Source organism: Camelus bactrianus, chromosome 13, assembly GCF_048773025.1.
Source record: "Camelus bactrianus isolate YW-2024 breed Bactrian camel chromosome 13, ASM4877302v1, whole genome shotgun sequence".
Classification (NCBI taxonomy): domain Eukaryota; kingdom Metazoa; phylum Chordata; class Mammalia; order Artiodactyla; family Camelidae; genus Camelus; species Camelus bactrianus.
This window is the reverse complement of record NC_133551.1, coordinates 56201665-56213612: the sequence shown is the minus strand read 5'-3', so window position 1 is coordinate 56213612 and position 11948 is coordinate 56201665. Positions and strand designations below refer to the sequence as shown.

General features: G+C 44.6%; 1 protein-coding gene and 1 non-coding gene across 5 annotated transcripts in view; both read left to right on the top strand.

Moving 5' to 3' along the window:
* Positions 1-859: 859 nt before the first annotated feature.
* On the top strand, positions 860-969 carry LOC123616073 (U6 spliceosomal RNA). The gene has a single exon (XR_006723930.2). It is a non-coding gene; the product is annotated as a U6 spliceosomal RNA (small nuclear RNA).
* An 832-nt stretch (positions 970-1801) lies between these two features.
* The window catches only part of ZSCAN20 (zinc finger and SCAN domain containing 20), a 30559-nt gene continuing 20412 nt past the window's right edge, over positions 1802-11948 (top strand). For 3 of the 4 annotated variants that reach the window (XR_006723907.2, XM_010952132.3, XM_045514613.2), the window contains exons 1-2: positions 1812-1884; positions 8350-8876. Coding sequence is in view for 3 of the 4 variants with exons in the window: in XM_010952132.3 (XP_010950434.1) it covers positions 8460-8876 (417 nt within the window). In the remaining variant the exon portion in view is untranslated. Of the gene's footprint in view, positions 1885-8349; positions 8877-11948 lie in introns of all 4 variants that reach the window. The other variant, XM_010952131.3, reaches the window with a different exon arrangement.

Below are 11948 nucleotides of genomic sequence, written 5' to 3'. Positions count from 1 at the left end.
GGCACATATCAGCTATGTGATCTTGAGTAGGTCGCATCATCCATCTAAGCCCTCATTTCCTCCTTTAAAATTAGGGGTAGTAATACCCACCTCATAGGTTTGTTGTGAGACTTCACTAACAAGGAGTGCTTGTAGGTTGCTCTTACAGTCACCGAGGAAAATCCCACAGTTATTACTACAAATGAGTTGGAACATATTTTGCAAAGGAGAAGCATTTTGAACTGGGTCTTTAAAATCAAAATATAGAATTCCACTAACTTTTTAAAAACTTTTTTTTGTTTTTTTTTTAAGGGAGGTATAATTAGGTTTACTTATTTTTAATGGAGGTACTGGGGATTAAATCCAGGACCTCATGCATGTTAAACACATTACTATTGAGCTATACCCTCCTCCCAGAATTCTCCTAATTTTAACAATAGCTAACATGTATCGAGCATTTGCCATATGCCAGATACTGTCAATTTTCCCAAAGTCTCATAACCATTCATAAAAATAATAATAGCTAATGATTATTAAACTCCTTCCGCCAGACACATGCCAAGCTCTTTACATATTTTCCCCCACTTATTCCTCTCACAAACCCTATCATGTAGATGCCATTATTATAATTCCCATTTTACAAATAAGAAAACTGAGGCATAAAGAGGTTAAGTAATTTGCCCAAGGTTTCACAACTAGTGAGTGGCAAGGCCTACATCCTGCATTTGAAAGTAAGAAGTTTCAGACACAGCAGCTTGACTTCAGGGACCCTGCTTTACCTGCATTTTCTTATCTAATTTTCACAATACCCTGTAATGTAGGTTCTGTTATATCACTTGCATTTTACAGATGAAAAAACCGAAGGCAAAAGAGAAGCAGTGTGCTCGGTTCAGCAGCACATATACAAAAAAACCTGGAACGATACAGAGAAGATTAGCATGGCCCCCGTTCAAGGATGACACGCAAATTCGTGAAACGTTCCATATTTTTTGGAAAAAAGAAAAAAAGAGAGAGAAGTAGTAATTAATTCAAGGCCACACAGCTATGAAATCTTTGGGCTGGGATTTGGATCCATGCCTGACTACAAAACCCACATTCTCAACCCCATGTTAGATTGGTCATACCCCAAAGTATTCACAACGGAACAAAGCAACTGCATTTATATTAAAATTATTCTGGATTATTATTCTAATACTGATTAACATTCTTTCAACACCCACTTAGTGCCAAACTCTGTACTAATTTACATAAAAATAGCTAATATTTACTGTGTACTATTAGGACCCAGGTCCTGAGCTGATCGTTTTGGGTGTATTATCTCAGTGAAGCCTCACAAAAACCCAGCGACACGGATGCCATTATAGCCTCATTTCACAGGTGAAGAAAGGGAGTTTCACAATTGATCCAAAGTCACGCAGCGTAACTGAACTGGAAATTGAAACTACAGTTTTCCAATACTCTCCCGCCCACCAGTCTGGTCACCTTCAGTCACCCTCTCTCCTAAAATCTTATTGTTTCCGCTTTGACCTCTCCTGGCCTTGGGCTCTCACATCCCCTCTTGAATACACCCCGCCTCTTCGGCTTGAATGCCCCCCTGGGCGGTGCGGTTATCTCAGAGCCTGGGGAAAGGACCAGGATCGCAACAGGCCCCGCCCTCACGCTTAGACTCTGTTTCGATTTGTTCCCGGGCGAGGACCCGGAGAAGATGACTCATCGATTGGCTGGCGACACCTGGAAGGCCTCTAGCGGAGGGGGCCGCCCAACGGCGCTCTCGCGGTTCTTTCTGGGAGATGTAGTCTCAGACGCGCCATTCCCGGGGTGGCGCCGTTCGGACTCCGCGTCCCAGCATTCCCCGCGCGCGCTCTGGAGCACTTCCGCCCTGTTGTGAAGTGGGTGTCTCGGTGGGTGAGTCCGGGTGGCGGGGCGGGGGCAGCTGAGACTCAGGCTCTGGGCTGGAGACTTAGGAGGTGGTGGTGTCACAGGGGGCCGGGGAAGGTGAGAGGGGGAAAAAGAAGCTCTTATGTGGGGCGGGGGTGGTGAGGGGCGGTCAGAGGATGAAGCCTCCGGAGATGGAAAGGGTCACAGAAGGGTCGGGGATGAGGAGGGAGATAGAAGGCCCTAGGAGGGTCTTAGAAAGGTCCTTAGGTGAGGGGACCGAGAGAGGTTCTGAAGGTGGAAGGGTCTGGAGAACTCATCGGGAAGGATTAGAGGGTTCTGGGGCCCTGGCAAGAAGTGAAGATAAGAGGGCCTGAGCTTCAAGCCCGACGTTAAAAATAGTGTTCCAATCTCTACCTGCTCGTCTAAAACGACCGTATCTAATTTGATACCCCCTTACACTTTAATGATTGTGACCTCTGGAACCCCGTGGGTGGGACTGGCTGTTGTGTTCCGCCCCAAACCTGCACCTCTTTCCTTCTGCCTAATGGAAGTGAACGGTTCCAACATCCACTTAACCCAGGCGTGCTCTGAATCCTCTTGCATTCTTCCACATCCAGGTATCTTCACATCTTTCAATTTCCTTAATGTATCTTGAGACATTTCCTTGTCAAGGTTTTTCTGAAGCCTATACCTTTTCACCTCCCCAGCCTGGACAAACACATTGTAGCTCCTGTGATCTATTTAACCCACAAATGAGATGAGGCTTTCTACTTTAAAAACTTCATTAACTCCCATCACCTATCGAATTAAGTGCAAACACCTTAGCCTGACATTCAAGACCCTTCATGAACTCCCTTTACAGCCTGATCTTCCTGCTGTCAAGGTTACTCCCATACCTTGGGGAGGCTGTTTGGTTTTTCACTATTACACCTGGTGTTCTCTCTGCTTAGAGTACACTTGCCTCCCCGTTTTTTGCCAAGAGAACCATTCTTTCTTCGAGAACCAACTCAAATGTTAACTTTGTTCATTTAAGTCACCCCGTACCCCAGGTCCCAGAGGCCTCTTTTATTGCATTTGCCACATTCGATCATAATTATCTGTGACCTTTTTTTTTTTCTGTCCTTCCATTATACTGGGAGCATCTCCAGGACAGGAACAGTTTCTGAGTCACCTCTATTTCCCAATTGCCCAGCCCAGAGTAATAAGTACTTGATGTAAAACAAGTAACTCATTAAATACTTGATGAATGTGTGAATAAAGACCATCCCTGTTGAGTTTTGCTTTACCAGGCTTGAAGACTGCTATTTCCAGTGGATTTCCAGGGGGATGAGCTTGTTAGTCTTCTCCTGCCTGTCAGGGCTTCAGTGATTGAGTGCCTCTGGGAGGGTAAGCCAGGGGTGACAAATACACAGAATATGTGCTGGTACTCCCCCTCCTGTGTCTGGCAGTCACATCTTATTGGTCCCAGCACATGTTCCCATGGGATTCAGAGTCCTTAACCCAGCTGAAGTTGGTGCTTTAAATGAAACCCATTTGCTCTCCCTGGTTTAAGCACTTAAGTATAAGATCAGGCTGCTGTAAGCAGTAGCCTGGACTATCAGCCAAGTTAGCCTGATAGGCGTCGAGAACTCCCAGTTTCTTTCTCTTTGGAGGTCACAGACTAGTCTTGGCCTTTCCAGTGGGACTGGGGCAGATCTCCATCCCACTGTTCACTGGGCTCCCATTCCTCATGTCCACATCCATATTCACTACTGCAGGAGCCAGGATGCCCCTCAGCTTCCCTGTATTTATAAAGGGATCCTGGTTTTGATGGCAGATCCCTCATTGCTGAGGGGAATGTGTCCTTTCTAGGCCTTCCTGGATACTGGAAGAGACTTTTGAGATCATTTAGCTGAAAGGTTCCAAAATGACAGCTCATGCTGAATGAAGCCTACCATCATGCACTATTTGTTTATTTACTTAATTTTTAAAACTTTTATTTATTTGTTTTTAATTGAAGTATAGTTGATTTACAGTGTTGCATCATTTTCAGATGTACAGCAGGGTGATTCAGTTATACATATATATACTTTTTCAAATTCCTTTCTGTTATATGTTATTACAAGATACTGAATATAATTTCCTGTGCTATACCGTAAGTCCTTGTTTATCTATTTTATATATAGTAGTGTGTATATGTTAATCCCAAACTCCTAATTTGTCCCTCCCCACAACCCCTTTTCCCTTTGGTAACCATAAGTTTGTTTTCTATGTCTGAGAGTCTGTAGTTTCATAAATAAGTTCATTTGTGTCATATTTTAGATTTCACATATAAGTGCTATCATATGATATTTGTCTTACTCTTTCTGACTTACTTCACTAAGTCCATCCATGTTGCTGCAAATGGCATTATTTCATTCTTTTTTATGTCTGTGTGTGTGTGTATTCCACATCTTTCTCCAGTCATCTGTCGATGGATGTTTAGGTGCTTCCATGTCTTGGCTATTGTAAATAGTGCTGCTGTGAACACTGAGGCATCATACTTTATTTAATCCTCATGGTGTTTGAAACAATTTTGAGTTGGTTGCCATCATTTAGAAATCCAGAGTTCTAGCTTCTCCTGGGAAAATTGGAAGGCCTGGGAACAATGTATCAGTGTGTGTCCTGGTGCTCTGTAGTTAACCTCAGTCTCCACACCACTCATTTACTCATTTACATTGCCTGGGGCCCATAGCTATTTAAATTCGTAGCTACTGATTCTTGCTTCCCTATTTGCTCTACTCCCACGTTACTAATGGGGGCACCTGGGGCAACTGCTGAGTAGGGTCAGGCAGCTGCCAAGGCCAGATGACCTGTCCAAAGTCACACAGCTGGTAAATGGCAGGAGTGGAACTGGAACCCTGAACTGCTCATTCCTGCCTTCCTGTTCTTTCCACTTTCCATACCATCTTCTCAGGAGTTCGGGTAACTGGAGACCTAGAGGAGGCTCTATGGGATGGTTAAGAAAAATGACAGGAGAAAACAAATCTGGGCTTAGATCCCAGCTCTACACTTGCTGGTTGCAGAACCTCGCATGAACCTTCTTCACAGAAGCTCAGTTCCCTATATGTAAATTAGGGATGTAGTGAAGTCATACCTTACAGGATAATTATATTCTATAGTCAACACAGAAGGTGAAAATCACTTTTAGCCAAAAATCACAGCTTGAAAATCCTTGGCAAAGAGCCATTTAAAAACCAATATGCTGTCTTTCAATAAGCTGATAGCACAGCCAGATTTTCTTGGTTGAATGAGAGACGGAAGAGTTGGCTTGTGTTTAGGGACCGTGAAAGACACTCTGCTCACACTCAGTGGACACTAAGAGCAGCTTGGGAGAGCTCGACCTGTCTGGGCACCAGCAGAGTCATGGGTGTCATCACCACATGCTCTGGAACGACATAGAGTGAATGGGAATGACTGCACTCTTTACATTATATCTTTTCCTCTTTTTGGGGTCTGTATGTAGTGTGATGCGTGTAAGTTACAGATCAGGGTAAGGCAACTCAACACCAAGCGCTCTTCAGTTGCTTGCCTGGAGGATTCTGAGATTGTGAATGTAGCCAGGCACCGCAGGGGCACTCGGTAAATGGATACTCTTTGAGGTTGCTGATCCTAGTGGGCCCCCGATATTTCTGGTAGTCTCAGGACTGAGGCATGCCCTTGTGCATTTTGCCTCTGTCAGCTCTATGTGAAGTCTGCTGACTATGTTGACCTCCCTCTGTGGATAGACTGCTGTTCATATCTGTCTAAGAGAAGAGGAGAGACATCTTTCAGATTGTATTTGAAACTAACCTGTGGGACTTTCAAATCTTCCCAGAAGGAAATACCTAATATTTGAGACCCTGGACTTTGTGCCCAGTGGGACTGTTAATTGCCTGTTTTTGTGTCTGTTCTCTGCGCAGGAGCATACACCTCTTTGCTTGCTTTATCGACTGTCTCTCTGTTTAGATGGTAACTTTGATAACAGTGGAGACTGTCTGTCCTAGTTACTGTTGGCACTCTAGCTCCTGGTACAGTTCAGGGTCCATAGTGGGACTCTGCAGATGACCAGTGAATTTGTCTTCATATGAGACAGTGATGCAGATATGTTTGGGCTAGTGCATGATTAAGGGTGTGGTTAAAAGAGAAATTAAATTTCACCAAAGTTTCATTCTTTAGCTCAGTATAAATTATGGATCTTCCATAGCCCATTAGGCTTTGATGTACCTGATTTACTGTTTTAATAAAAGGCAAAACTCCCAATGGCCCTGCTATTTATCAGACATGGGGTTGGGCACTGTGGATACAGAAATGGGTCAGATACAGTACTGGCCCTAGCAGTACAACCTAACAGGACTGTCAGATGTAAGAACAGGTAACCATAGTAGTGTAGGATATCACCTATGTTAGAGGTATGTGCCAAGTGCTTTGGGAACACAGGGTTAGGGGAAGTGATTCTTGAAGAGCAGGGGTGAGGGGCTGGGCATGACAAGGTCAGGTCAGGAAACTCTTAGCAGATGAGGTGACATTGAGCTGGTAGCCGAAGGATGAGCAGGAAGTTGCCAGGTGGCCATGAGTTGTGTCCTAGCCTCTCCCTGTGTGTGTGTGGAGGTCTTTAGGACAAGCCTTCATTTTTCATCACTCTTGCCTTGTTTCCAGACAGCCAAGTCACATGGCCTAAAATCAAAATTCCACCCTCCCTCCATTCTTAATTCAGCTGTGTCCTTCCCACTTGGAAGCAACTAATAGCCTCCTTTGAGTGGGCATTTTTAATGTTATCTGTATTTGTTACGAGTGACACAAAGAACCCATTTTTCCAGAGAACCCAGCACGAGTGTTGTCAGAGTCTTCATTGTGTGAAAGAAGCAACCCTCGGCATTCACTCAAGAAGCATTTACTGAGAGCCTCCTGTGTTTAGTGCACTGTGCTTACTGTGGGCTGGGGGAGGGGAGGGGTGTGGAAAAAGAAGTGAGGAATAAGCTATATTCTTTCCCCTCGGTGAGGCTGTCATCTCTCCGGGGACACACGTGTCCACACACCCCTCTAGGACAGCGTGGAAAGTGGCAAGTGTCACAGAGATGGAAATAAAGAGGAGAAAAGAATTCCTTCTGACTTAAGCAAGAAGATAATTTATTTTTTTTAAATCTAGAAAGGGATTAATTATAGTTTTTGCTTCATGACCCATCACCATCATCCGTTGACATTATTCCATTATTTCACTGTTCATCAAGTGCTTCCTCTGTGTGCCCATCCATGTGCTAGGTCCTTAGGAAGCTTGTGATCTAGTGAGTGAGGTAATTACCATAAAGTGTCATCAGGGTAATGGTAGAGAAAATCTAAGGTGGTATGGAAGCCTGTGGCTGAGGACTGAATTGTTTCAGGGCACGGGAAGGGCCACTTGGAAGAAGTACACTTTCAGCTGACGCTATGGGATGAAAGGGAGGAGACTGTTCCCAAAGGAGATGGTAACGTGAGAGAGGGTTCGGAGGGCAGCCCGACGCTGGAGCTGTGAGCCGTGCCTGAAACACCCTGATGGGTGGGAGCATGGTCACGAGATGAGATGGAGACTAGGGCAAGGCTTGCCCTTTATCCTGAGGCAATGGGAGGTCCCTGAAGGTTATTAGCCGCGACCTGGTCAGATTTTGATCTAGTCAGGTTGTGCAAAGAATGGACCAGGTGATGGGATGAGAGGAGTGAAGGCAGGGACATGAGTTAGGAGGCTGATGAAGTGAAAAGCATGATGATTCCTTGGACAAGGTGGTGGCACTCGGGGTGTAGGTGCTTAGAAGGCCAAGTAGACCCAGCTTGGTGGTGAGTAGATGTGGGGGATCTTGGAGAAAGATGATGCCCCGGTTTCTGGCCTGGGTAACTTGGTGGGGGGTGGTGCATTTGTTGGGTGAAGAATTCCAGAAGAGGGACAGGTTTGCAGGAGAAAATGACGAATTCAGTTTTGACCCATTGAGTTGGAGATACCTAAGAAAGAGTCAAATGGAAGTGTGCTGTTGGACTTTGGGGGTCTGGAGACAGGTCCTGGCTAGAGTTTTGGGAGTCATCAGTTTAGAGATGGTCAAAAATGGCAGATGAGTGGGATGACCAAAGGGGAGTGTAGAGTGAGAGGGATTTTGCAGGGAGAGCACCCTTAGAAGAAAGCTTAAGGGCCAGGAAGAAAGGCTTTATGGAGGGGGTGACATTTGGAACACAGCTTAAGGGAAGGTCAGACTTGGGACACGTGTAGAGGCTTTGCTGGGACCAGAGCATGGAAGCCTTGATACCCAGCTAAGGCATTTAGGGCATCCTGCAGGATTCAGTGCCATGCTGTTTTCCTCTGAGGTGTACTGGCTGCTGGTTTTGGTGGCAGATTGTGGGCTAACTTCCTGCTTATGGGAAAGGGCCTCTCTTAGCACCCCTGCCCCCTGTGCAAAGCAGTGGAAGGTGTGGGGAGAGTGAGATTCCTGGCCCTCCTGCTTACACTATGCCTTGTCTTTCTGCCTTCAGAACCTGGGGGAGCATTTCCCCTCCCAGGAGCCCCTCGAAGGACACACTCCAGATGCAGGAAGACGTTGGACCAGGACGTCCCAGCTGAAGGGAGGCGTCTGGGAGAGACCATGGCTGTATCCCTGGAATGCCAGGCCCAGGCCTCTCCCCGGCCAGAGCCTGAAGAACTCCTGATTGTGAAGCTGGAGGATGATGCGTGGAGATCAGAATCTCAGCCCCGGGAGAAGGGTCATGAGCCTGTCCCCGGCCCCGAGGCCTCCCGCCAGCGCTTCAGGCAGTTCCAGTACAGGGATGCGGCAGGACCCCATGAGGCCTTCAGTCAACTCTGGGCACTCTGCTGTCACTGGCTGAGGCCAGAGATCCGCCTCAAAGAGCAGATTCTGGAGCTGCTGGTGCTGGAGCAGTTCCTGACCATCTTACCCCGGGAGGTCCAGGCCTGGGTACAGGCACGCCACCCCGAGAGTGGAGAGGAGGCGGTGGCCCTGGTGGAGGATTGGCAGCGAGAGGCCCAGGCTGCAGGGCAGAGGGTGAGGCTGATGGTCTGTTCTCCAAGGAGCGGGTCCAAGGCAGTGGGGCTGTGACTAGGTTAATAATTGCCAAAGCCACCACAATAATACATAGTAATAATGGTAATTATTATTATCAAGTACCTGACATTTGTTGAACACTGCTATGTACCAGGCACTGTTCTAAGTGCTTTCCATGTATTAACTCATTGAATCCTGTCAACAGTTTAATGAGATAGGTACCGTTACCTTAATTTTAGTGATGAGGAAACAGACAAGGAAAAGATAGGTAATTGCCTCAAGGTCACTGGCTTCTAGATGGTAGAGGCAGGATTTGGGTTCAGGCAGTCTGACTCTGAAGCCAGCATTCATAACCACTGCTCTAAGCTGCCTCCCAGTACCGTATTCACAGTACGTTTGATTTGTATTGTGTTTTATACTTAACACAATCTTTTTATGTATGTGGTCTCTTTGGATGCTTACAGCAATCATGTGGGTGGGTAGAAATAGCATTATTGTCCTGATATTTTAGATTAAACTGAGGCCCCCTAAGTCAGGTGGCTCACAGGTCTCAGTCAGTGTGAACCAGAGCCTAAACCCTGATTCTTAGGTTCCAAGTTCATTGTTATTTCTACTATACGACAAATGCCTCATCTGTGGACCATGGGAATTGAAATACCTCTGAGTCATGGCTCAAATGAGATATTAACTGATATTTATTGAGCACTCACTGTGTGTCAGACACTGTTCTAAGCTTTCTTTACGTATTGCTCATCTAATTACTCAGCAACCCAATAAGGTAGATGCTGTTTTCATCACCATTTTTCCAGTGGGTAAACAGACTCGGGTAAGTAACTCGTCCAAATTTATGTAAGTGGTAGAGCTGAGATAAGGAAAGTGAATGCATTGTGGATTTAACATTCACAGTTTAAACAGTTTGCAAGAGGCCCTAAAAACCCGTGGTAATAATTTATAATTTTGCTGTGACATACATTTTGAATCCTGCTTCGACTCTGGTATGTGTAGAACAAGTCCTTCAGGTGACTGTGGGCTGAGCCAGCCTCCCAGAACCTTTATCTTGACATCACTTTGTTGCTTCCACTTATAATATAGTCAATAATTCTTGTGGTATTATACTTAGTCACATTTCATTGGCGGAAATCACAGGTTTGAGAACAAACCCCTTGCTTGTTGCAGGGGTTTCCTCTTTGTTGTTAGAGGTAAAGGTTTATATGGATGTGAGACTAGGGGAAGAAAGATTTATGGTCTTTGGCTTTGCTTTTTGAATTCCTTTACAAACTGATTGAAGACACAGAAAGCATAATATTTAAAGTTACAGAACTAAATAGGAGGGAGTATACCTTATTTTAATATACCACCCCAGCCTCCCAGATTAATTCTTTTAAAGAAATCAGCTATTTATTATAAGTGGCAGTGGAAACAAATGGACATCTTAGGACTTCAGAGCTGGAGGGTGAAGAACTTGAAACCCAGAGATAAGAACTGACTTAAATGAAGGTCTTTATAATTCTTCATGTGTACAATGAGAAGGTTGGACTAGACCCAAAGTTCTCAAATTATACCCCTGTGAACTGAGCAAAGGTTGAACTCACTCTAAAATTGGAGGGGAAAAGAAGTAATAGAGTCTTCTCTATAATGTATTTTTTTCCCGTGACTTTTATTTTTTAACTTTTCTATCTGCTTCTCAGTACTCAGAAATGTCAGAACAAATGGATAAGTAGCAAAGAAGGTTGTTTTTTTCCCCAGGCACATATGTTGTTGCTTGTGATCTTACATTGCAAGGTTAGTTACATTCACTGCAGGTAAAATTTGTCCCCAAGTCTTAGTAGTGGAATGAAATAGATTAAATATGTTCCTCAGAGAGAACCACCACCTGAAAAGGGTTGCTGCTTACTGGGCTAAATGACCTCTAATTGAAAAAAAAAAAAACTTTCAGTTTTGCTATTTTGTGATTTTTAGCTTGTTTATTCTGTTGTCACCCTCTTGCACAACCCCTCTCCCCATCAGGTGCCTAGGCATTAGAGAAAAAAAAGAAAAAAGGCTATTTTCTAGAGCAGTTTGAGTTTCGTAGCAAAATTGAACAGAAAGTACAGAGTTCTTATTTGCCCCCTGCCCCCACACATGCACAGCCTCCCCCACTGTCAACATTCTTTTCCGGAGTGGTCCATTTGTTACAATCCCTGAACACTGTTATCACCCAGAGTCCATAGTTTACCTTAGGGTTCACTCTTGGTGCTGTATATTCTGTGGGTTTGGACACATGTGCAATGACATGACTACATGTCATTTGTATTGTGGATACCACCATTACGGTGTCACGCAGAATAGTTTCACTGCCCTAAAAATCATCTGTGCTTTGCCTGTTCATACCTCCTTCCCCCTCTAACCTCTGGCAATTACAAAACCACAGATCTTTTTACTGTCTTCATAGTTTTTGCCTTTTCCAGAATGTCATATAGTTGGAATTATGTGGTAGATAGCATTTTTCAGATTGGCTTTTTTCAGTTTGTAATATATAATTAAGGTTCCTCCATGCCTTTTCATGTCTTGATAGCTCATTCGTTTTTAGCGCTGAGTAATACTTCATTGTCTGGATGTACCGCTGTTTATTTGTGCATTCACCTACCGAAGGACATCTTGGTTGCTTCTAAGTTCTGGCAATTCTGAATAAAGCTGCTGTACACATCTGTGTACAGGTTTTTGTGTGGTGTACAGGCATTTTTAATGGCTTCTTAATTCACCCTCACCCTGGCCAGTAGCCTGCTGATTTTTTGCCTCCTCATCACCACTTGAATCTACATCTTCCTGTGTCCACAATTACTATCCATGAAGTCAGAATCTTGGTTTAGGTGTAGCAGTAGTTGGAAAAGCTAGGGAGTGAGGATTACTGTTGGGGCTCCTGCAGAGTTCTACAGACTATAAAATTGTAATTATAACAAAGTTAATTTTTTCTTGAGCACAAAGTTGTTATTTTTTTAAACAAAATGTTGATGAGCAGATGTCATTTCTCTGTGAACCACACGGGACACTGATAGGTCTTCTCATTTGGAATGGCTTTTGATGTGCATGGCC